The sequence below is a fragment of the Arachis hypogaea genome, chromosome 8 (assembly GCF_003086295.3).
Source record: "Arachis hypogaea cultivar Tifrunner chromosome 8, arahy.Tifrunner.gnm2.J5K5, whole genome shotgun sequence".
Lineage (NCBI taxonomy): Eukaryota > Viridiplantae > Streptophyta > Magnoliopsida > Fabales > Fabaceae > Arachis > Arachis hypogaea.
The window spans coordinates 26509527-26531104 of record NC_092043.1 but is presented as its reverse complement, the minus strand read 5'-3'; the positions used below and the strand labels follow the sequence as shown (position 1 = coordinate 26531104).

The window sequence follows — 21578 nt, the reverse complement described above, 5'->3', positions numbered from 1 at the left end:
AATGGAGAAAGAACGACAAAGACGGCTTTAGTATGTTGGGGATCGAAACCCTAAAAACACTATTTATATTTGAGTATGACACCCATTAAACCCTAAATCCCAAATAAAAATAGTATCTAAAGTCCAAAATATAATATATTTAAAATCTAAAAAATAATTATCCAAAGAATAAAAGATAATATCCGATTTTATTCTTATTTAATTTTAAATCAAAAGTAATAATGACTCATTCAATTTAGCATTTAAAACAATAAATAAGATCACCATTATATAAATTATTTAATTTAAAATAGTATAATTTATAATTATAATTAATATATGTATTGTCTATAAATAAGTTAAAAAATTAAAATAATTTTCTAACATTACTATGTTGGCGGACATCCAAATGATTGTTAAAACTTAAAATGACTAGTGGATAATGATAATCATCTATGGTGGTTTTGAAGTTTTAAAAAAACCTTGTATAACTCGAGATCACACTTTATATATGTAAGATCAATTAAAAGAAAGAATTGAAATGCTCTATTTTTATTTGTATATTTAGATATAATATTTTTTTTTTTGCTTTTTGAATTTTTTAAATTTCTAATACTTATTTAAACGAAAACCAACTCAATTTGATTATATTTTAATGACACTTGTAAGACCTAGAACTTTCGAAAAATAATATTATGAGTTAATTTCAATTTATTTATTTATTAAAGACTTTGTTTTTAAATTTTTTTTTATTAAAAGTAATTAAATCAAGCCTTAATAATTAAATTAAAAATTTTACTTAATTTTATAATTATTGAATAATTTTCTATATTTAAATTATACAGCTTAACAATTATAAAAAAATAAAAATTTTATACGATTTAGTTAATGTAACACCCTACTACACAGTGTTTTATGCTTAAGTCATAGAACAGAGGTAGTGTGGTATTACAGACCTTTAATAGTAAGGATATACATATAATACTGAAAGAAATAATATACTAGGAGCCTTGAAACAGAGCGGGTAAACAAAAATCGCAAAATAAAAAGCGCAACGCTCAAGGAATAGGATTACTTGCGTGCTAAGAAACCTAATAGGAACATGATAAAACAATAAACGAAGGGATAAAGAAAAGCCAAGGAACAACATAACTAGCCTCTGACTCAGCCTGCGAAGCTAAGGCTGGCCGGAGGATACATATATACATATAAACATACATAAGTGTCCCCAAAATATACCAAAATACCAAAGTAAACTCCTATCTCTCCCTCAACCTCTAAGAGGAGCAGCATACATAAGTTACTTGGAGAGTAAGCTACACATATACATACATATATACAAATAGAAACCAAAATATACCCAAGGACTACTTCGCTTTCCAGAATCCAGACGCCTAGCGAGGAGCCTCTCGACCTGCATCTGAGAAACAACAATACAATATGGAATGAGAACCGGAGGTTCTCAGCATGGTAAAAGTGCCACGCGTATAAGAAATACGGTCCTGAGAATGCCATAGGCAATCCTAGAACTCCGTTATTCAATTAACCAACTTAAGTACTAAACAGAAGCCATAAACAGGGGTAGGTATTCTAAATCTGCCTAACTTACTCAAGTTCAAGCTTAACCTAACATCAAACCATTTCCTCCGTTTTCTCCATCCTTTCATCATTCAGAATGTAACAGAAACAAGCAACCAAACAAGTTCACGCACAAGTAATGATCAAATAGTACAAATAACAAGTATAACAAATAGCAGGTAATATATATCAATTAGGCATACCCAAAAAAATGCATAGCAATCAATACAAACAAATGCATATGATGCATGCCTGTCCTATGGCTGATGGGGCCCATCTGTCGGTTATCCAGCCAACCCGACAAGTCCGAAAACCTTAGACTGTCCCCCGTCGCGCATCCCCAAGAGTCTATGCATAGAGTTCACATTCAATCATCATATAATCACTCAATGGGGGCTATCCATACCCGGGAATTTATACGTGCCCGGTCACCCTTACGACGTAGGGTCAACAGAGTATCGAGATTCAACCTGGAACACGTGGTGGCGAGCCACGGCTCTTACCCAGGGAACTCGTATCTCAGATAGCATTATTCATAAGCCATTTCATAGTCATAATCATTATTTAATCATTCATCAAGCCATGGCATATTAACTCCTTTTATTAACAACCTCCCTTTCACATTTTTCATCGTCATTCCCTTATAATTCAACTTGATTACCCTTTCCGGGTCCTGACCAAACTTTTTATCAAACTCTTCTCATCCTTCTTAATATCGAATAATCTTAAAATCAACCCAACTCTAACATTAAATCAATCACATCACACGAGGATTGAACTTTAACTTCTCGAACTCATGACTATCACTAAGACATCCTCGACACTCTATTTTCTTTTCTATTTTTAATATAGCAAATGAACTCGGAATTGCACAAACTTTATGTCCAGGCGTTCATATTGAAATAAGCTTTCTAACAAACTAAATATCATAATTTTCTGATTTTTCTAGCCTCAGGAATAAAGGAAAAACCGTGACTGCTCTGCAGTGCATAAAACCAGAAAAACAGCAGCAGCATGTGATATTCAAAATTCAATATAAAATCCAAGTTAAATCCAATGACTTTGAAAATTAATGTAGTTAAAATTTACTCATCCAGGTTTCTTTCTCAATTGGTTCTGAGTCAATACCATTTTTAATGAAAAAGTTACATTACCTGGAAGTTAAGTAAAAATGAGACAAAATCTGTTTTAAAAACCAACAAGCTTAGTACCTTTCAATTGGAATAACTTTTATTACAAAACTCCAATTAAGCTAAATTTTGATTTGAGAACCCCTAGCTCATCTACAAACAAGTGTGTCTTGGTTGCAACCCAATTTCTATTTCATTCTAAGAGTTACAAGCATTGGAAGTTGATGCATAGCTTGCTGAAATCTGTTTCTTTTTAGTTTTGACCACCAATATTCAAAAATTCACAGCTCCCAATCCTCAACTCTTAAAATTCTGAAATTTTAGAGAACTAAAGAAAGTTAATCAAATTTTATAACAAAATTGGTTTCGCTCCAAGACTCAACTCGTAAAAGTCGCAGCAAGACAAACAAGTTGCTGCCTGTTTGATCTTTTCTGCTGCTGGACAGATTTAACAACCTAACTTTAAAAATTTGCCATAAATTGTATATTTAACAAAAAAGTCCCAAAATTTCCAGTTTAGTTCCTTATATTCCCAAGTTTAGCCCAAACTTGGTCTCATGCAATTCCGATCATTACATAATTAGTTACAGCATATACAATACCACCACAACACAACTCTACATCCTTATTAACAAACACCAATTCTAATCCATCATAAATAAATATAAGAGCACACTATTAATAGCTTTCACACCTCATAATTCTAATATATAAATTCACTAACAAATCTATTCTAACAACATTACAAGGCTAATCATTAAATACAACAAACAATCCAACTTATTCTATGGTTCCTCTAACCTGAGTTTTCACAACACCGTAAATATTAAACGTGCGAAACTTAAACCATACCTTGGCCGATCACTTAATTCACCCAAGGCAGCTTCTCAACATAAAATCACAGCCCCTCCAAGCTCAATCAAACAGCCCCAAAGCAAGCCTTGTCACCAACAAAGCTCCAAGTAATCCAAATTCAAGTTCAATGCATAAACACCCTCTTAAACTACACCTAATACACATATATATGTTCCAATTCAGTTCTCTATTACCAAAAACAAGATTGAGCTAGGGTTAGGGTGTTCTTACCATACCCATATGCTCAATAGCTTGAGCCCACAAGTTCCGGAATCTAACTTGAACCTAGAACACAAAAATTAGACAAGATTCACTATAGGTTTTCAAGTTTACCAAAGAAAGAGGGATAGAGATTCTGAACTCAATAGAAGGCTTACCAGAGAAATTGTTTGGATAGAAAGGTAGAGCTCGACGCGCTGAGCGCGTGGCCGCGAACGGTGCGGCAATCGGAGCCCGGATGAGGAAGTTATGGTAGTTGGAAGGAATGGTGAGGGTTAGGTTTCTTCTCTTCTCCCCCTTGCTGTGTTTTTCGTTGCTGTGGTGAAATGGAGAAGATGAAGCTGCTGCTTCATTTATGTTAGGGGCCCGGTTGAACCCATGGGTCCGGTTTGGGCCCCGGTTCAACCGGTTCGGCCCTTCCGGTCCGATTTTGGGCCAAATTATCGAAATTGGTATCAAAATTTTCGTTTCGACGAGCTCTATCCTATTTCAATATTAGTTTTGTATTTTTAACTTTCCTAATTAAAATTCAATATATTAACTAATAATTTACCGATTTTAGCGGGGTTTACATCCTACCCACCTAATTAGGAATTTTGTCCTCAAAATTCAGAGGGAGTTACCTGAAAAGAGGTGTGGGTAGTCCTTTCGCATCTCTGATTCAAGCTCCCAGGTATGTTCTTCAATACCTGCCCGACTCCAAGCTACTTTCACCAAAGAAACTTCCTTTCCGCGGAGACGTTTGGTGCTGGTATCATCAATCCTAACCGGAGTTACTGGAAGCGTCAGGTCTTCTCTCACTTGGACTGATTCCGGTTCTAGGACATGACTAGGATCAAAAGTGTATTTACGAAGCTGCGATACATGGAACACGTCATGCAGGTTCGAAAGATGTGGTGGTAACGCGATCCTATACGCCACTGGTCCAATTCTCTTCAGGATTTCAAACGGTCCAATGTAACGGGGATTTAACTTCTTGGTTTTGATGGACCTCCCTATTCCAGTGGTTGGAGTAACCTTCAAGAAGACGTACTCTCCTTCCTCAAATTCTAGAGGCTTCCGTCTTCGGTCTGCATAGCTCTTCTGACGGCTTTGAGCTTCAAGCATTCGACTCCGAATTCTCTTTATTTGCTCAGTGGTTTCACTTACCATTTCAGGTCCTATCAAGCTCTTTTCTCCTGCTTCGTACCAACATAATGGAGACTGGCATTTTCTTCCATACAAAGCCTCATATGGAGCCATTCCAATACTTGCATGATAGCTATTGTTATAAGCAAATTCTACCAAAGGCATATATCGATCCCAGCTCGCCGGTTGATCCAAAACACAAGCTCTTAACATGTCTTCCAAGGTTTGGATTGTTCTTTCTGATTGGCCATCCGTCTGAGGATGATAGGCAGTGCTTAAGCTCAATTGAGTGCCAAAAGCTCGTTGAAATGCACCCCAGAACCGTGATGTAAAGCGAGGATCTCTATCCGATACAATGGTGGAAGGTACGCCATGTAACCTCACAATCTCCTTTATATATAAGCGCGCCAACTCCTCCATAGAACAACTTATCCGAATAGGCAGAAAATGAGCTGATTTGGTCAATCGGTCTATAACCACCCAAATAGCATCACAACCGGTCCGAGTCCTTGGTAAGCCCAAAACAAAATCCATAGCAATGCTCTCCCATTTCCACTGTGGAATCTCCAAAGGTTGAAGGGTTCCTGCTGGCTTTTGGTGTTCGATCTTAACTTTCTGACAAGTTAGGCATTTAGAAACATGTAACGCCACATCATTTTTCATTCCTGGCCACCAGAACATCGTTTTTAAGTCTTGGTACATCTTAGTGCTTCCAGGATGAATGGAGAACCCGCTCTTATGAGCTTCCTTCAATATGTTATGTCGCAAATCCCCAACATCTGGCACAATTATCCGGCCCTTGAACCTCCACAATCCATCTCTATCTTCTGACACTCTCCATTGCTTGCCTTTCTCAATCGCCGGCAAAATCTTATACAATTCTTGGTCGTTCTGATGAGCCTTTATCAGTTCAGCCTTGAATTCGCTTGAGATCTGTAATTGGCTTAAGCATAAAGTCCCAAACTCTTCTCTGATTCCCAATTTCAATCCTTCGAAGGCTCTCAACAACTCTTCCTCTCTCAGCATCATCCAAGCAGCACATAGGGATTTTCTACTCAAGGCATCCGCCACTACATTCGCCTTTCCCGGATGATAGTTTAGCTCGAAGTCATAATCCTTCAGAAGTTCCATCCACCTCCTCTGACGCATATTCAATTCTTTTTGTTCAAACAGGTACTTCAGACTCTTATGGTCCGAGAAGACTTGAAATTTCACTCCATAGAGATAATGCCTCCAAATCTTCAAGGCAAAGACAACGGCTGCAAGTTCCAAATCATGAGTCGGATAGTTTCTTTCATGAGGTCTTAATTGACGTGAGGCATAAGCTACAACCTTATGATGCTGCATCAACACGCATCCTAAACCTTTCAAGGATGCATCACAGTACACCTCGAATGGTTCTCTCGGCTCAGGCAACACTAGTACAGGGGCGGTAGTCAATATCTGCTTTAAGGCAAGGAAACTCTCCTCACACTCGGGAGTCCACACAAAAGGAACATCCTTCCTGGTCAGCTTCGTTAAGGGTAAAGAGAGCTGTGAAAACCCTTTAATGAACCTTCGATAATAACCCGCCAAGCCTAAGAAACTCCTGATTTCCGTCACTGAAGTTGGCCGCTCCCAATTCATCACCGCCTCAACCTTAGCGGGATCCACTGCTATTCCTTGTTTACTTACCACATGGCCAAGAAATTTCACCTCAGACTTCCAGAACTCACACTTGGATAGCTTGGCATACAACTTCCTATCCTTCAGAATTTGTAGCACTGTTCGCAAGTGTTCAGCATGCTCATCCTCAGTCTTAGAATAGATAAGAATGTCGTCAATAAACACAACAACAAACTTATCCAGATATGGATGGAAAATTCTGTTCATGTAATCCATGAATATCGCCGGAGCGTTAGTTAGTCCGAAGGACATCACGGTATATTCATAGTGGCCATAGCGCGTTCTGAAGGCAGTCTTTGGGATATCCTCATCTCTAACCCTTATCTGGTGGTATCCGGATCGTAGATCAATCTTGGAGAACACGCCAGCTCCCTGTAATTGGTCCATCAGGTCATCAATCCTTGGCAGCGGATATTTATTCTTCACTGTAACCTTATTCAGCTGCCTATAGTCAACACATAAGCGCATGGTTCCATCTTTCTTCTTCACCAATAATACTGGCGCACCCCACGGAGATACACTTGGTCAGATAAAATTCTTACCCAACAGATCCTCCAGTTGAGACTTCAATTCGGCCATTTCTAGAGGCGATATCCTGTAAGGAGCACTCGAGATTGGTCCGGCCCCAGGTACTAAATCAATAGCAAACTCAACTTCCCGTTTCGGTGGAAATTCATCAATATCATCAGGGAACACCTCCGGAAACTCACACACAACTGGGATTTGTTCCAAATCTTGATCATCACCCGAAACACCCGCAGCTAGCAACAATATCCCCTGACATTCAGCCCCAGAACAGTTCACCATCATGGAATTGAAGTAGTAGTTATTCACTACAACCGGCCCTTCAGTGTCTTCAGGCATGAAATACACTGTTTTCGCCGAGCAATCTAATAGAACGCGGTTCTTGGATAACCAGTCCAATCCCAGAATGAGATCAAGACCAGTCATCGTCAAACAAATTAAGTTATGCACGAAATCACGCCCTTGTACTCGAAAAGGAACTTGGGGGCACCCTAATCTAGTCACCATAGCCTCGTGGGTAGCATTATATACCTTTAAATCATACCCCAGTACTACTATTTTCAATCCTAGCTTATCAGCCTTCTCAAATGCAATAAAAGTATGTGAAGCTCCAGAATCAAACAAAGCATTCAAAGTTTTACCCGCCATCTCACATTTACCTCGGATCAATGCCTCTGACCCCTCAGCGCCTATAGAAGAAGTAGTGTATACCCTTCCTGGTTGCTGCACCCTGCCTGTCTCATATCTCTTCTTCTCGGGGCAACCACTAGCCAAGTGTCCCGGCTGCCCACAGGAGTAACAGACTCCAGTCCCAAACCTACATTGTCCTGAATGATACTTTCCACATCTGTGGCAACTCATATCCTGCTGTGGCTGCTTACCCTGTCTCCTTCCCTGATTAGCATTGGTATTAGGCCTCCTGGAGTTGCCTTGCCCCTGATTATTCTGAGGAACAAAGCTACCACGCTTGAACTGTCTGCCTCTGGGTGCAAAATTTCTCCCTGTGGTCCTCTGGAATGGCATCCTCATACCCCCTTTTTCTGCTGCAGCCCTTCTAACACAATCCTCTGCCACCCTGCTCCTATTTACCAACTCAGAAAACACCCGAATCTGCATAGGCGCCACAAAGCTCTGAATGTCACTCCTAAGGCCTCCTTCATACTTTATGCATTTCCACTCAGCAAAGTCCTCAGGAGCTCCCTGACAGATGCGTGAGAAGCGGCACAATTCCTCAAACTTACTGGTATACTCAGTGATGGTCATCTGTCCCTGTTTAAGCTGAAGGAGTTCGAGTTCTCTGGCATTTCTAACTGAAGTGGGGAAATATTTTTTATAGAATTCATCTCGGAACAACTCCCAAGATATCACAATCCCATCAGGTTGCAAAATGCGCCTCATGCCCTGCCACCAGTGCTGAGCTTCACCATGCAACTGATAGGTCCCAAACTCAACCCACTGCTCATCCGGAACCTGTTGAGCCTGTAATGCTCGCTCAATGGCCTGTATCCAATTATCAGCATCAGTCGGATTCGAGGTCCCTCTGAAAGTTGGAGGGTGAACCTTCAGGAAGGAATGCAGTGACATAGGACCATTCTCACCATTATTGCCATTATTTCCATTATTAATTTGATTTCCCAGGGCTTCAGCTGTTGCTTGCATTGCTGCTGCCATATTGCCTAATGCAGCCATGAAGTCTATAGGATTAGGAGTGTTTCCTGATGCCTCAGGCATGGCATTGCCTATTCGGCCTCTACCTCGCCCGCGTCCGCGTCCGCGAGTAGACATCTGGTCCCTATACACACCAAACAGGTGATATCAAGTTGATCAGTCTCAATATCGCAAGTTCAGTGCTTTAAGTCCCAAATGCATGCTCAGGAACGTTTATGCCACATACATCAATTAGATATCCTAATAGCACATAAACACATACACAGAGAATGCACAAAAGCACAATCAGTCCGTCCTCAGGCTCTATAGGAACGAACAGCTCTGATACCATAATGTAACACCCTACTACACAGTGTTTTATGCTTAAGTCATAGAACAGAGGTAGTGTGGTATTACAGACCTTTAATAGTAAGGATATACATATAATACTGAAAGAAATAATATACTAGGAGCCTTGAAACAGAGCGGGTAAACAAAAATCGCAAAATAAAAAGCGCAACGCTCAAGGAATAGGATTACTTGCGTGCTAAGAAACCTAATAGGAACATGATAAAACAATAAACGAAGGGATAAAGAAAAGCCAAGGAACAACATAACTAGCCTCTGACTCAGCCTGCGAAGCTAAGGCTGGCCGGAGGATACATATATACATATAAACATACATAAGTGTCCCCAAAATATACCAAAATACCAAAGTAAACTCCTATCTCTCCCTCAACCTCTAAGAGGAGCAGCATACATAAGTTACTTGGAGAGTAAGCTACACATATACATACATATATACAAATAGAAACCAAAATATACCCAAGGACTACTTCGCTTTCCAGAATCCAGACGCCTAGCGAGGAGCCTCTCGACCTGCATCTGAGAAACAACAATACAATATGGAATGAGAACCGGAGGTTCTCAGCATGGTAAAAGTGCCACGCGTATAAGAAATACGGTCCTGAGAATGCCATAGGCAATCCTAGAACTCCGTTATTCAATTAACCAACTTAAGTACTAAACAGAAGCCATAAACAGGGGTAGGTATTCTAAATCTGCCTAACTTACTCAAGTTCAAGCTTAACCTAACATCAAACCATTTCCTCCGTTTTCTCCATCCTTTCATCATTCAGAATGTAACAGAAACAAGCAACCAAACAAGTTCACGCACAAGTAATGATCAAATAGTACAAATAACAAGTATAACAAATAGCAGGTAATATATATCAATTAGGCATACCCAAAAAAATGCATAGCAATCAATACAAACAAATGCATATGATGCATGCCTGTCCTATGGCTGATGGGGCCCATCTGTCGGTTATCCAGCCAACCCGACAAGTCCGAAAACCTTAGACTGTCCCCCGTCGCGCATCCCCAAGAGTCTATGCATAGAGTTCACATTCAATCATCATATAATCACTCAATGGGGGCTATCCATACCCGGGAATTTATACGTGCCCGGTCACCCTTACGACGTAGGGTCAACAGAGTATCGAGATTCAACCTGGAACACGTGGTGGCGAGCCACGGCTCTTACCCAGGGAACTCGTATCTCAGATAGCATTATTCATAAGCCATTTCATAGTCATAATCATTATTTAATCATTCATCAAGCCATGGCATATTAACTCCTTTTATTAACAACCTCCCTTTCACATTTTTCATCGTCATTCCCTTATAATTCAACTTGATTACCCTTTCCGGGTCCTGACCAAACTTTTTATCAAACTCTTCTCATCCTTCTTAATATCGAATAATCTTAAAATCAACCCAACTCTAACATTAAATCAATCACATCACACGAGGATTGAACTTTAACTTCTCGAACTCATGACTATCACTAAGACATCCTCGACACTCTATTTTCTTTTCTATTTTTAATATAGCAAATGAACTCGGAATTGCACAAACTTTATGTCCAGGCGTTCATATTGAAATAAGCTTTCTAACAAACTAAATATCATAATTTTCTGATTTTTCTAGCCTCAGGAATAAAGGAAAAACCGTGACTGCTCTGCAGTGCATAAAACCAGAAAAACAGCAGCAGCATGTGATATTCAAAATTCAATATAAAATCCAAGTTAAATCCAATGACTTTGAAAATTAATGTAGTTAAAATTTACTCATCCAGGTTTCTTTCTCAATTGGTTCTGAGTCAATACCATTTTTAATGAAAAAGTTACATTACCTGGAAGTTAAGTAAAAATGAGACAAAATCTGTTTTAAAAACCAACAAGCTTAGTACCTTTCAATTGGAATAACTTTTATTACAAAACTCCAATTAAGCTAAATTTTGATTTGAGAACCCCTAGCTCATCTAAAAACAAGTGTGTCTTGGTTGCAACCCAATTTCTATTTCATTCTAAGAGTTACAAGCATTGGAAGTTGATGCATAGCTTGCTGAAATCTGTTTCTTTTTAGTTTTGACCACCAATATTCAAAAATTCACAGCTCCCAATCCTCAACTCTTAAAATTCTGAAATTTTAGAGAACTAAAGAAAGTTAATCAAATTTTATAACAAAATTGGTTTCGCTCCAAGACTCAACTCGTAAAAGTCGCAGCAAGACAAACAAGTTGCTGCCTGTTTGATCTTTTCTGCTGCTGGACAGATTTAACAACCTAACTTTAAAAATTTGCCATAAATTGTATATTTAACAAAAAAGTCCCAAAATTTCCAGTTTAGTTCCTTATATTCCCAAGTTTAGCCCAAACTTGGTCTCATGCAATTCCGATCATTACATAATTAGTTACAGCATATACAATACCACCACAACACAACTCTACATCCTTATTAACAAACACCAATTCTAATCCATCATAAATAAATATAAGAGCACACTATTAATAGCTTTCACACCTCATAATTCTAATATATAAATTCACTAACAAATCTATTCTAACAACATTACAAGGCTAATCATTAAATACAACAAACAATCCAACTTATTCTATGGTTCCTCTAACCTGAGTTTTCACAACACCGTAAATATTAAACGTGCGAAACTTAAACCATACCTTGGCCGATCACTTAATTCACCCAAGGCAGCTTCTCAACATAAAATCACAGCCCCTCCAAGCTCAATCAAACAGCCCCAAAGCAAGCCTTGTCACCAACAAAGCTCCAAGTAATCCAAATTCAAGTTCAATGCATAAACACCCTCTTAAACTACACCTAATACACATATATATGTTCCAATTCAGTTCTCTATTACCAAAAACAAGATTGAGCTAGGGTTAGGGTGTTCTTACCATACCCATATGCTCAATAGCTTGAGCCCACAAGTTCCGGAATCTAACTTGAACCTAGAACACAAAAATTAGACAAGATTCACTATAGGTTTTCAAGTTTACCAAAGAAAGAGGGATAGAGATTCTGAACTCAATAGAAGGCTTACCAGAGAAATTGTTTGGATAGAAAGGTAGAGCTCGACGCGCTGAGCGCGTGGCCGCGAACGGTGCGGCAATCGGAGCCCGGATGAGGAAGTTATGGTAGTTGGAAGGAATGGTGAGGGTTAGGTTTCTTCTCTTCTCCCCCTTGCTGTGTTTTTCGTTGCTGTGGTGAAATGGAGAAGATGAAGCTGCTGCTTCATTTATGTTAGGGGCCCGGTTGAACCCATGGGTCCGGTTTGGGCCCCGGTTCAACCGGTTCGGCCCTTCCGGTCCGATTTTGGGCCAAATTATCGAAATTGGTATCAAAATTTTCGTTTCGACGAGCTCTATCCTATTTCAATATTAGTTTTGTATTTTTAACTTTCCTAATTAAAATTCAATATATTAACTAATAATTTACCGATTTTAGCGGGGTTTACAGTTAAATAATTGAAATTTTAAAATTTAATATTTTAATTTTTATAAACAAAAATAATTAATTATATTATTTTATTTTTAAATCAGAATACACGATTAAATGGCAATCATTAAGTTGACAATTAAATAATATTTTTTTAATATAATTTTAATAGATTAAATTAAATTTTTAATTAATACTCTACACTCTAATTTAATTAAAATTATCAAATTTTAAGTTATCTAAAAATTTCTAATTTCACACTTGTCCTAAATTAAACCCTAATCCTAAAATCAAGCACACTAACCCTAACCCCTTCTAACCCAACCCTAGCCGCCTTGTTCTCCCTATTACCAAACACAGCAATGGCGGCAATAGCAAAAAGGAAAAAAAGAGAAAGGAAGAAAGAACGGGAGGCAGAGGAGAGGGAAGAGAGGAAGGGGGTGTGCCGGCGCTGGTCAACTCCGACGTCGCCTTCGCCCTTCGCCTTCGCCGCGCCCTACCGGTCGTTGCTGAGAAGGTCGAACAGAGGGGAGAGAAAGCTAGCGTGGAGAAAGGGAAGCCTCGTCGAGCTAGTGCCGTCGCGTCAGCGCCGTCGTGTCAGCACGGCTGTGCCGCCACGGATGAGGAGAGATGTGTCGGAGGGAGAGAAGGTCCGCGGTGGAGAAAGAGAGAGAGCGCTCGCGAGGGGTGTCGGAGCTGCGTCCCGCCGCCGTGCTGTGCGAAGTCACCATCGTGCCTTGGGCCTCACCGTTGTCGTCCTCGGCGCGACCCTTTGCCGTCGTCGATGGGGTTGAATCCGCAGCCGGTTTGAGCTGAGGAAAAGGAAACCTGTATAGGAGAGAGAGCAGGGGGCTTCGTGGCAGCTCCATCGCACCGCTCCTGCTGAGCCGCCGCCAAGCCCTGCCGCCGATCAGAACCCTAGCCACTGCCGTCGAAGACGCCACCGCCGCCACTGCTGTCAATTGGGATCAAAATTGTTGCTGTGTTCCCAGAGCGGTCATGGAAGTGGCTGATTCGGTCCCAATTCCTCCATTGTTGAGACTGTAAATTTTAGTCCTTGTCTTGGTTCCATCCTGTTCCTCTGTCTTTTTCCTGTTCTAGCTAAGGGAACCTATGTCTCTGTTTAGTATTGCTACTCTGTTTTTCTGTTTGTTGTTAGGACCATTATGGTGGTGTTGAGGCCATCAGGAAACTGTTAGAGCTGCTGTTGATGAGTTTGATATTGCTATTTCGATTCTCCTTTGCTCTTCTCATTGATTATGTTCCATTTGCACATTTTATTGTCATTACCACGCTTGTTTTGATTTAATTCTAGTATATGCCCTGTTTTAAAATTCTCAGGGCTGTGTTCACTTTCAATACCTATTCAATTTGGATTCTCTATTCTGCTATAACTACCGTTACCGTCGTGGATTTGTTGTCGCTGCTGCCATGAAACAAAAAGAGAAGGGAGTTGTCACGTTTGGTTCAACTAAATTGGGGTAAGGGTTTATTTTAAATTAAAAATATTCTGGGCTTTGAATACCTGACAAGTTTAGTAAGTTAATGCAAATAGATGGATCTCTGTATTGAAAATAATTTTCTGTTGTAACTGAAAGGTTAGGTTTGTTGGTTATTGGTTGATTTTTCGAATCTATAGTAAAATTGATTGAATGCGTTGATCTTGGTTTTTAAATAGAAATTGATAATAAATGGTTTTGAATAATGGATTTGGAATTGTTAAACTTAAAGGCTAATTTTTATTGTGTTGGGGGTTGAAAAGTGGGGACCCGTAATGGTAGGCATATTTCAGTTTTTAGGAGAGGTACCGTCGAAAATTTTGTAAGAATTTTGAAGAAGTTTTGGTTGTGACTTGGTAGATGATTCTGAATCAAGTAACTTTAATAAAATAAGTATGTTTTGAATATTTTTAAAGATTATTAAAGAGAATTGAATTCTTATGATTTGGATAATTTGTGGTTTAAATTCATTTGATTTTTTTTAGCGATGAAACGATATTTGATTAACTAGTAGAATGCTTTAAAAAAAAAGTAATCTGAGTATAAGATTAAGGGATTGGGAGTAAGAGAGCGAGTTTATAGTTCTTTTTAATGAAACTGAATATAATGGTTAAGAGGAAGAAAGTTAATTTAAGAAATATGATGGAGAATGTGTGGTACTGAGTTGGAGGTGAATTTAGTGAGTTGTTTGAGGGTTGTCCTTGAAATTAAGGTGGAATTTAGTGACAATTAGGTTGTTTGAGATCTGGTGATTATTCTGGTTAATTATAATGTTGTGGAGTGATAATTGAGGTTGATGACGTTGGTTATGATATTGATGACAGGATTTGTGATGAATGATGATGATGTTGAGAATGATGAGAATGTTGAGATATGGATTGAGAATGTTGAAATATGATTTTTGAATTATTCATTTGGCCTATGAATTTGAATTATTTGAGATACGAGATTCCCTGGATAAAGTACCATGGCTTGCCACCACGTGTACCAAGTTGAAAACTCAATACTCTGTTGACCCTACGATGTAAGTGTGACTGGGCACTATATAAATTCTCGGGAATGTTACCCCCATTGAGCAATATTAATTATTTGAGAAAAAACTATGCATAGACTCTTGGGGATGAACGTCGGGGGACAGTCTAAGTACAATTCAGACTGTCGGGTTGGCCGGATAACCGACAGATGAGCCTCATCAGCCATAGGACAGGCATGCATCATATGCATTTGTATGTTTTGATTGAATGTGCAGTTGTTTTGGTTTGCCTAATTGCTTAGCCATGTTTATCTGCTACTTGTTTTACTTGCTGTACTTGAATCCTATCTGTGATTTTCTCTGTTTGTCTGGTATGTGTGTGTTTATCTGAGAAACCCTTTTCGGTGGAGGCATAAAGAGGGTGGTTCATGGTTTATGGTAGTGAAGGTAGGGGCAGGTAAACTAGGTTTCGCTTGAGTATTCTAATGTATGGTACCACTTGGACAACAGTGAGCAAAGTAAGTTGGACAGAAAGTCACTAGGCACGTCTTTGGTCCTTTTGTTTCTTTAAGCTATTATTCCTTTTGATTTGTAAGTTAAAGGAATTTTCTTTAAATCCCTTTTAAAATAAGTCTTCCACCAAACTTCTTCAGAAGCTATTTTAAGAATAAACTGCTTTATAATGGAGTTAATTCTATTTGCAAGTATTTTTTTACTTTGATGGTATTCTCATCCCTACTGAAAACGTATGGTTTGTTCTCACCCCAAAATCTTTCACTTTTTAAGTGATAGGTTCGAAGGCTCAGTTTGAAGTTGCGGGCGATTATTGACTTTATGCGTTGTGTTATCTTCATAGAGTTCCCTCGCTTGTTGCTTAAGATTCTTATTTTATACAGAGAGATAGGTATTGTATTTGAGTTTTATTTTGATTCACTTGTATAAGATTTATTATTATTAGTAATTATGTAATTATTATTACTTGGTGTTGTCTGGTATATTATTTTTAATGAATTATAAACAACTTTCTAGCATTTTATTAAAGATTGAAATGCGAGTTCGAACTAAAGGCTCAATATTAAATAGTTAATAAGAAAAACAGGTTAGTAACGCTTTATTTTTTGTACGATCATGACGTATTGAAAGTTGGGTTATTACAACACTCAACTATCAAATTTATGTAAAGTTAATTGCACTTGAGTTTCTAGTTTCTACCTTATTTATATACATACTAGTAGTATACCCCGTGCATTCGCACGGTCTTAAATATGATTTTTTTATTAAATTTAATTATATATGTATAACTCTAAATGGTTATGTATATAAAATATATAAAAACATTTAATTTAGTGTAATGAAAATATTTAAATTATAGAGATAATAACATTAAAATTTTAAATACATTCAACAATTTAGTTTAAAATTTTGGTATTAACACAATCAATTTCTAAATATATTTATATAATAACTCATTTAAAATATAATCAACTAAAATACATATTAATCAAAACAAAATATTTCATACAAAGTTCACCAATATCTTAATATAAATATAATAGTTTCGATCACATGAGGGATAACGAAAATACATATTAATTCATCTTGGAGAATTTTGCTCTAAATTCACAAAATCAAGACAAAATCCAAAAAGAACAAAATACAACTGAAAACATATTTCTATTTTAATGCATTGAGGTCGGATCAGATTGATGTTGCATGCATATTTTAAATGCATTTTGAAGTTCGTGTTCAGCTACACCATAAGAAGACGAATCTGGTAAAGCCATGCTGCTAGCACAATCTACTTCCTCATCCAACAAAGAATCATCCATCTATACAAAAATAAATATCAAATGCTAATAAGTACAAATATATAATAAAGTTAAACTAATAGTAATCATTTTTTAAAATTCAATCCCAATTCTTAAAATAAAATTATGAAAAATAGTTGTACATCGTAAGAAAAGAATTACAATTAAGACACCTTTTTTTCCATGTTAACAGTTGCTTCTGATAGACAGCCAATATCCATGAAGTATTCCTACAACCATAAAATAAAGAATTTTGAAACTTATAATTACTAATTAAAAGATGAAAGTAATAAAAAAAATTAACTTCTAAAAAGAATCAATAATTTAAACTTATCATACTTTGGTATCCACCACTTGATATAATTTTTGAAAATCATCCATTGTCAGCAAACGTGAGGATGAGCTCTCAGCTTTTTCATTTTTAGTAATACTATCAGGGAACTTATTCTGAATCAAACCTCTCTGAAAATGGACACATTTGAAAATTTTAAAATTTTAAAATAAACTAAATATTTAACCAAATTAAATATAAATAAAAATAGTAACATAACTAAAGCATATATAATACAAAGATTTATATTCGAAAATATTACATCGATCACCTTTTTATCATGCATGGAAGCAGCAGCTTCAAAAAGATTAACCAATGACATATCATCACAAATCCGATGAACCATATACACACTTGTGTTATACTGATACCCCAGAGGTCGAGGATCAATCATGAAAACCATCTTCCTTTGAATCAAATAGTTACCCAGTTCGGGAGGAACTTTACGTTCAGTATTAGTCTAAATTCAAAAAAATTAAATAAGAAATGAAACAAATCATAAGAAGGAATGGAATTACAATGAGTCTAATGAGAAAAAATATTCTATAATCAATATCAGCCTACGTTAAAAATTTAAAAAATCAGAAAAAAACTATAAGAAACATAAATGAACCTGTTTCAAATGGGGATTTTCATTTAGCAAAGCAGAGCATCTTTTCTTAATTATTTGAGTAATCTCACGATCATGAAGCAGAAACACATTGCTACCGTTTGCATGAGAAATAATCACCTTAATTCGGTAACTGTATAATAATAACACAAAAGAAATATATAAAAGATCATTTTGATGGCTTAACATTTATCTAAAAAGTATGTAAGTGAACAAAATAAGGAATTACTTGATTTTGAAAAATCATTGGAATTAAAAAAAAACCGGATAAAATCAACTCTTTGTGCAAACCTGGGTATAACATCAACACATTCAAGTTCACACATGTCACAAAAAAATGATCCTTTAATTGCACGAGTAACTCCACCACAAAGACAAGATGAGTACCACCATTTTTGTTCCTTTATGACAGAGACTATAGATCCAAGCAACAAACCATATACATCCTATGCAGAGGCCATTTTTAGAAAAGATAAACATATGATTAATAACAATAAATATGACAAAATTGCTCAATAGATAATTTTTGCAAAGAATATTTCATTTTTTATGGCAGTAATAAAAAACAATTAACATTCTTAATTCTTTAATAAATAAAAAAATTCACGTAATAAATATTAGAATATACTGGATCGGGAGTTGCACAATTGAAACCAGTTGAAATAGAATCCAGCAACATCTCATCAATATTGTTAGCATCAATAGAAGCATCAAATGGAATTCGACTTGTATATTTTTCTATTTCAGAATAATGAAAATCAGCTTCACATATTGGAGTGTACGCAGGTGCTTGAAAAGTATCCTACAGTATAAAGAAAAAATACCAAATGAGTACATTTACATAAAAAATAAATAAAAAATACATTGCAAAGAAAAATTGACAAATTTATATCTATGAAGCTAAGGAAGCATTATATAAAAGTTACAAATAGAATGTAAACATACATTTATATGTGAATCAACACTCAACCCTAAACCTGTCTGTCTGTCATCCAGTATTGTAATAACTTTGAACATTCCACCAAATTCTTCCTTAATCAACTCTGTGAACTCAATTTTGAGAATTAATTCTTTTCCAACAACAACCTCAAAAAAAGCAGGATGCAATGGATGATTAAAATCCTGACATACACAAATAAGAAGATATAAACCACATAATGAACTAAATATAAAGACTTGAAACTGACAAATAGATGATTGTTTTAAAAAATAAACGTAACTCACATTCAACTCTTTCTGAAACTGATCCAAAGCGACAGAGCAAGATTTTCCAAATAATTTAGTTGCAGCAGCATTAAGGAGAACAAAGATTCCACTTGAAGTACTATCTTCCACAATTATTTTTACTCTATAGCTAAGGAAATGCATAAAAAACAGTTATGTATTATATTTTAAACGTATAAAAAAAAGCTAAAAGCAAGAACAGATTTTGCCAATGCAGAGTTATATTATACATATTTAAAATAAATACCTAGCAATGACATTATCAATATTTTTGTCACAAACTTGACAATAGAAATTGTCATGTGAATGCTTCTGAACGCTGTGTCCACAAACACACGAGAAAGACCACCAATGACCATCACCAACAACTTGTTTAATTTTACCCGCAACAAAGAAGAATCCATTCTGGAAAGAATTGAGCACATAAAATGAAATTATAAAAGTTTGGCAAACAAGACTGGTTTAAAAAATAAATTCAAGTTAAAAATACGACGGTATGAACCACACAAATGAAAAATTACCTCCATCTTTTGTTGAATTAGTTGAATTGTACGGATGCGCCTCCAATCGAATGAATCATGATTAATATAGGAAACTAATGAACCATGAATATTCTTCTTAAAGCTAAAGAAATGATAAGAAGCAACATCAAGCCTACAGATAACAACAATAAATCATTAATTTATAATACTAATAGAAAAAACTTCAAAGATAGAATTAAAACAGAGAAAAAATTTAAATAAAATAACTAACCTCTCAAGAAATCTAACAGTTTCTTGTAAATCTGGATTAATAAGAATATCGGAGACATTCAATACATTTTGTAGACATACTTCATCTGAATAAGAAACCCAAAGATAAAACAAAGATATAAGTACAATAACTTCTTTTACAGAATAATTCAAAGATTAGACATCCTAAGACAAAATTATTCGAGAAATCATTTGTTAATTATAACACAAACCTCCATATACTTTGATTTTAAAAGATTGGAGCACAATAACAGGCAGTCTTTCGAATTTCATCAGAATGGAATTATCCAAAGAATCACAGCATTTTCCGAACACGTTGCATTGGACCTTTTTCCTATAAAATTTGGATTCAGAAACATCAAACTAAAAGGTATATAATAGAAAAAATAATTAAATTTGAATATGATTTTTTCAAAATATAATACCCATCAGCATAGATTTCCAAAATCATTAGCTTAAGCTTCTTTCCATAGTAGTCAACTTCCGTTTGGTGACGAACCGAAGTGATAACTCCTATAAAGTCTGAATAGTAAAAAAATAATAGTATAACTTTAAATTAGATAAATAAAAGATGGAACATATACGATTCTCATTTATATCGACATGATTAAAATAAAAAATTTACAAATAAAATTAGTAGTATTATAATAACATACCTATTAGATAATGGTAATCTGATTTTTTTTCAAGTATTTCGAACATTGAACAAAAACTGAACCCAGAATCACGAATTTGGAGACTTGGTTCTGGTATAACAGTGGTTCCTTTTTGAAAAAGTAGCTTAAAACGATGATGAGTCATCTTCATGATCCCAATATTGGGCACAACAGAAAAACTTGTCATACAAAAAGCACCACCAACATATAAATCATCAACAAATATTGATATGTAAGGTTCTTTGACGGTAGCCTGTATTTTATCCAGCTAAACTCAAGAAAAAAGAAAGAAAAAAAAATTATTATTTCATATTACAAAAAACATGAAAACAAAAGATTTTGATATCAATATGAATATAAATGAAAATAAAACTACTCACATTTTGATCCATTAGTATCATATGAAGCAATTTTTCGTTATCTTCTGCTAATGGATCTGTATAAAACCACAGCCTAACAATTTTCACTCTTAACCTCCACGATTCCTTCCATGCTGTAATACACTTGATCGAATCAACCTTGTCTTCCATATTGTTCTGAAGTTGCATTTTGATTGTAAAGGTATGAACTATGAAAGACTTTGCAAGAGAAACAAAGAACGAAATTTTTTCTGATAGTTTTTGTCTCCAATCTTCGAAGTCTGAGTCCCATATAAATAAATAAATAAATTTAATTTAGTCAAACACTTGAGTTCAATTTTTTTGATTTGATATATCAACAGCTCTTCTGAAAAACTTTCTCTACACGTTTACACCAACTCACATTAGTTTAGCCACTGTAACAGTTAATATGACTACACGTACCTTCTCAGCTTCTCTGCCATCTGAGGCACTCCATCAAATATTGGGAAAGAACAAATTGGTTGGATAGTACCATTTCTATTGATCTATTAAAAAAAAGAAATAAATTAATTACATACATCTTCTCGTGAACTCATACATAAAAGAATGTTTAATTTTTTTAAATAATTAATATTTTCTTTTATAAATAATAAGCTTTTATGATAATTGTAGACAAAAATATAGTGTGTATTTGGATTGAAATTTGTAAATAAGAGGTTGCATAAAATAGACTACAAAATTATTTTTTATTAAGAGTGAGTTAGTGTTAATTTCATAATTTGGTTTATGTTTAGCAATTTTAGTATAAAATAGATAGCAGTCAAATACAGATGCCGATTTAGAAGGGGCTAGTGGGGT

The 21578-nt window shown here is 36.0% G+C and overlaps 1 protein-coding gene and 1 long non-coding RNA gene across 7 annotated transcripts; one reads left to right on the top strand and one right to left on the bottom strand.

Moving 5' to 3' along the window:
• Positions 1 to 1120: 1120 nt before the first annotated feature.
• Positions 1121 to 7022, bottom strand: LOC112705153 (transposon Tf2-1 polyprotein). Of its 6 annotated transcripts, none has more exons than XM_072201667.1 (5): positions 4385 to 7022; positions 3920 to 4105; positions 3774 to 3827; positions 3540 to 3696; positions 1121 to 1399 (listed from the first exon to the last, which is right to left on the bottom strand). In XM_072201667.1, exons 1-3 carry the CDS (start codon positions 7020 to 7022, stop codon positions 3817 to 3819), a joined length of 2835 nt encoding a protein of 944 aa, XP_072057768.1. In that variant the 3' UTR covers positions 1121 to 1399; positions 3540 to 3696; positions 3774 to 3816. The 6 variants fall into 6 exon arrangements, with proteins under 6 accessions (XP_072057768.1, XP_072057769.1, XP_072057770.1 ...); XM_072201668.1 differs by having other exon boundaries at positions 3920 to 4102; XM_072201669.1 differs by having other exon boundaries at positions 3920 to 4077.
• Positions 7023 to 12787: 5765 nt separating this feature from the next.
• LOC140174819 (uncharacterized) lies at positions 12788 to 16029 on the top strand. The gene is made up of 3 exons (XR_011864711.1): positions 12788 to 13569; positions 13868 to 14007; positions 15785 to 16029. It is a non-coding gene; the product is annotated as an uncharacterized lncRNA (long non-coding RNA).
• Positions 16030 to 21578: the final 5549 nt, after the last annotated feature.

Excerpts from the sequence above, each read along its gene's own strand:
- LOC112705153 (XM_072201667.1), bottom strand. The coding sequence starts at position 7,022 with ATGCGCTTATGTGTTGACTATAGGCAGCTGAATAAGGTTACAGTGAAG. Across the intron at positions 4,106-4,384 it reads CTACCCACACCTCTTTTCAG|CAGCTTCATCTTCTCCATTT; the intron begins GTAACTCCCTCT and ends TAAATGAAGCAG.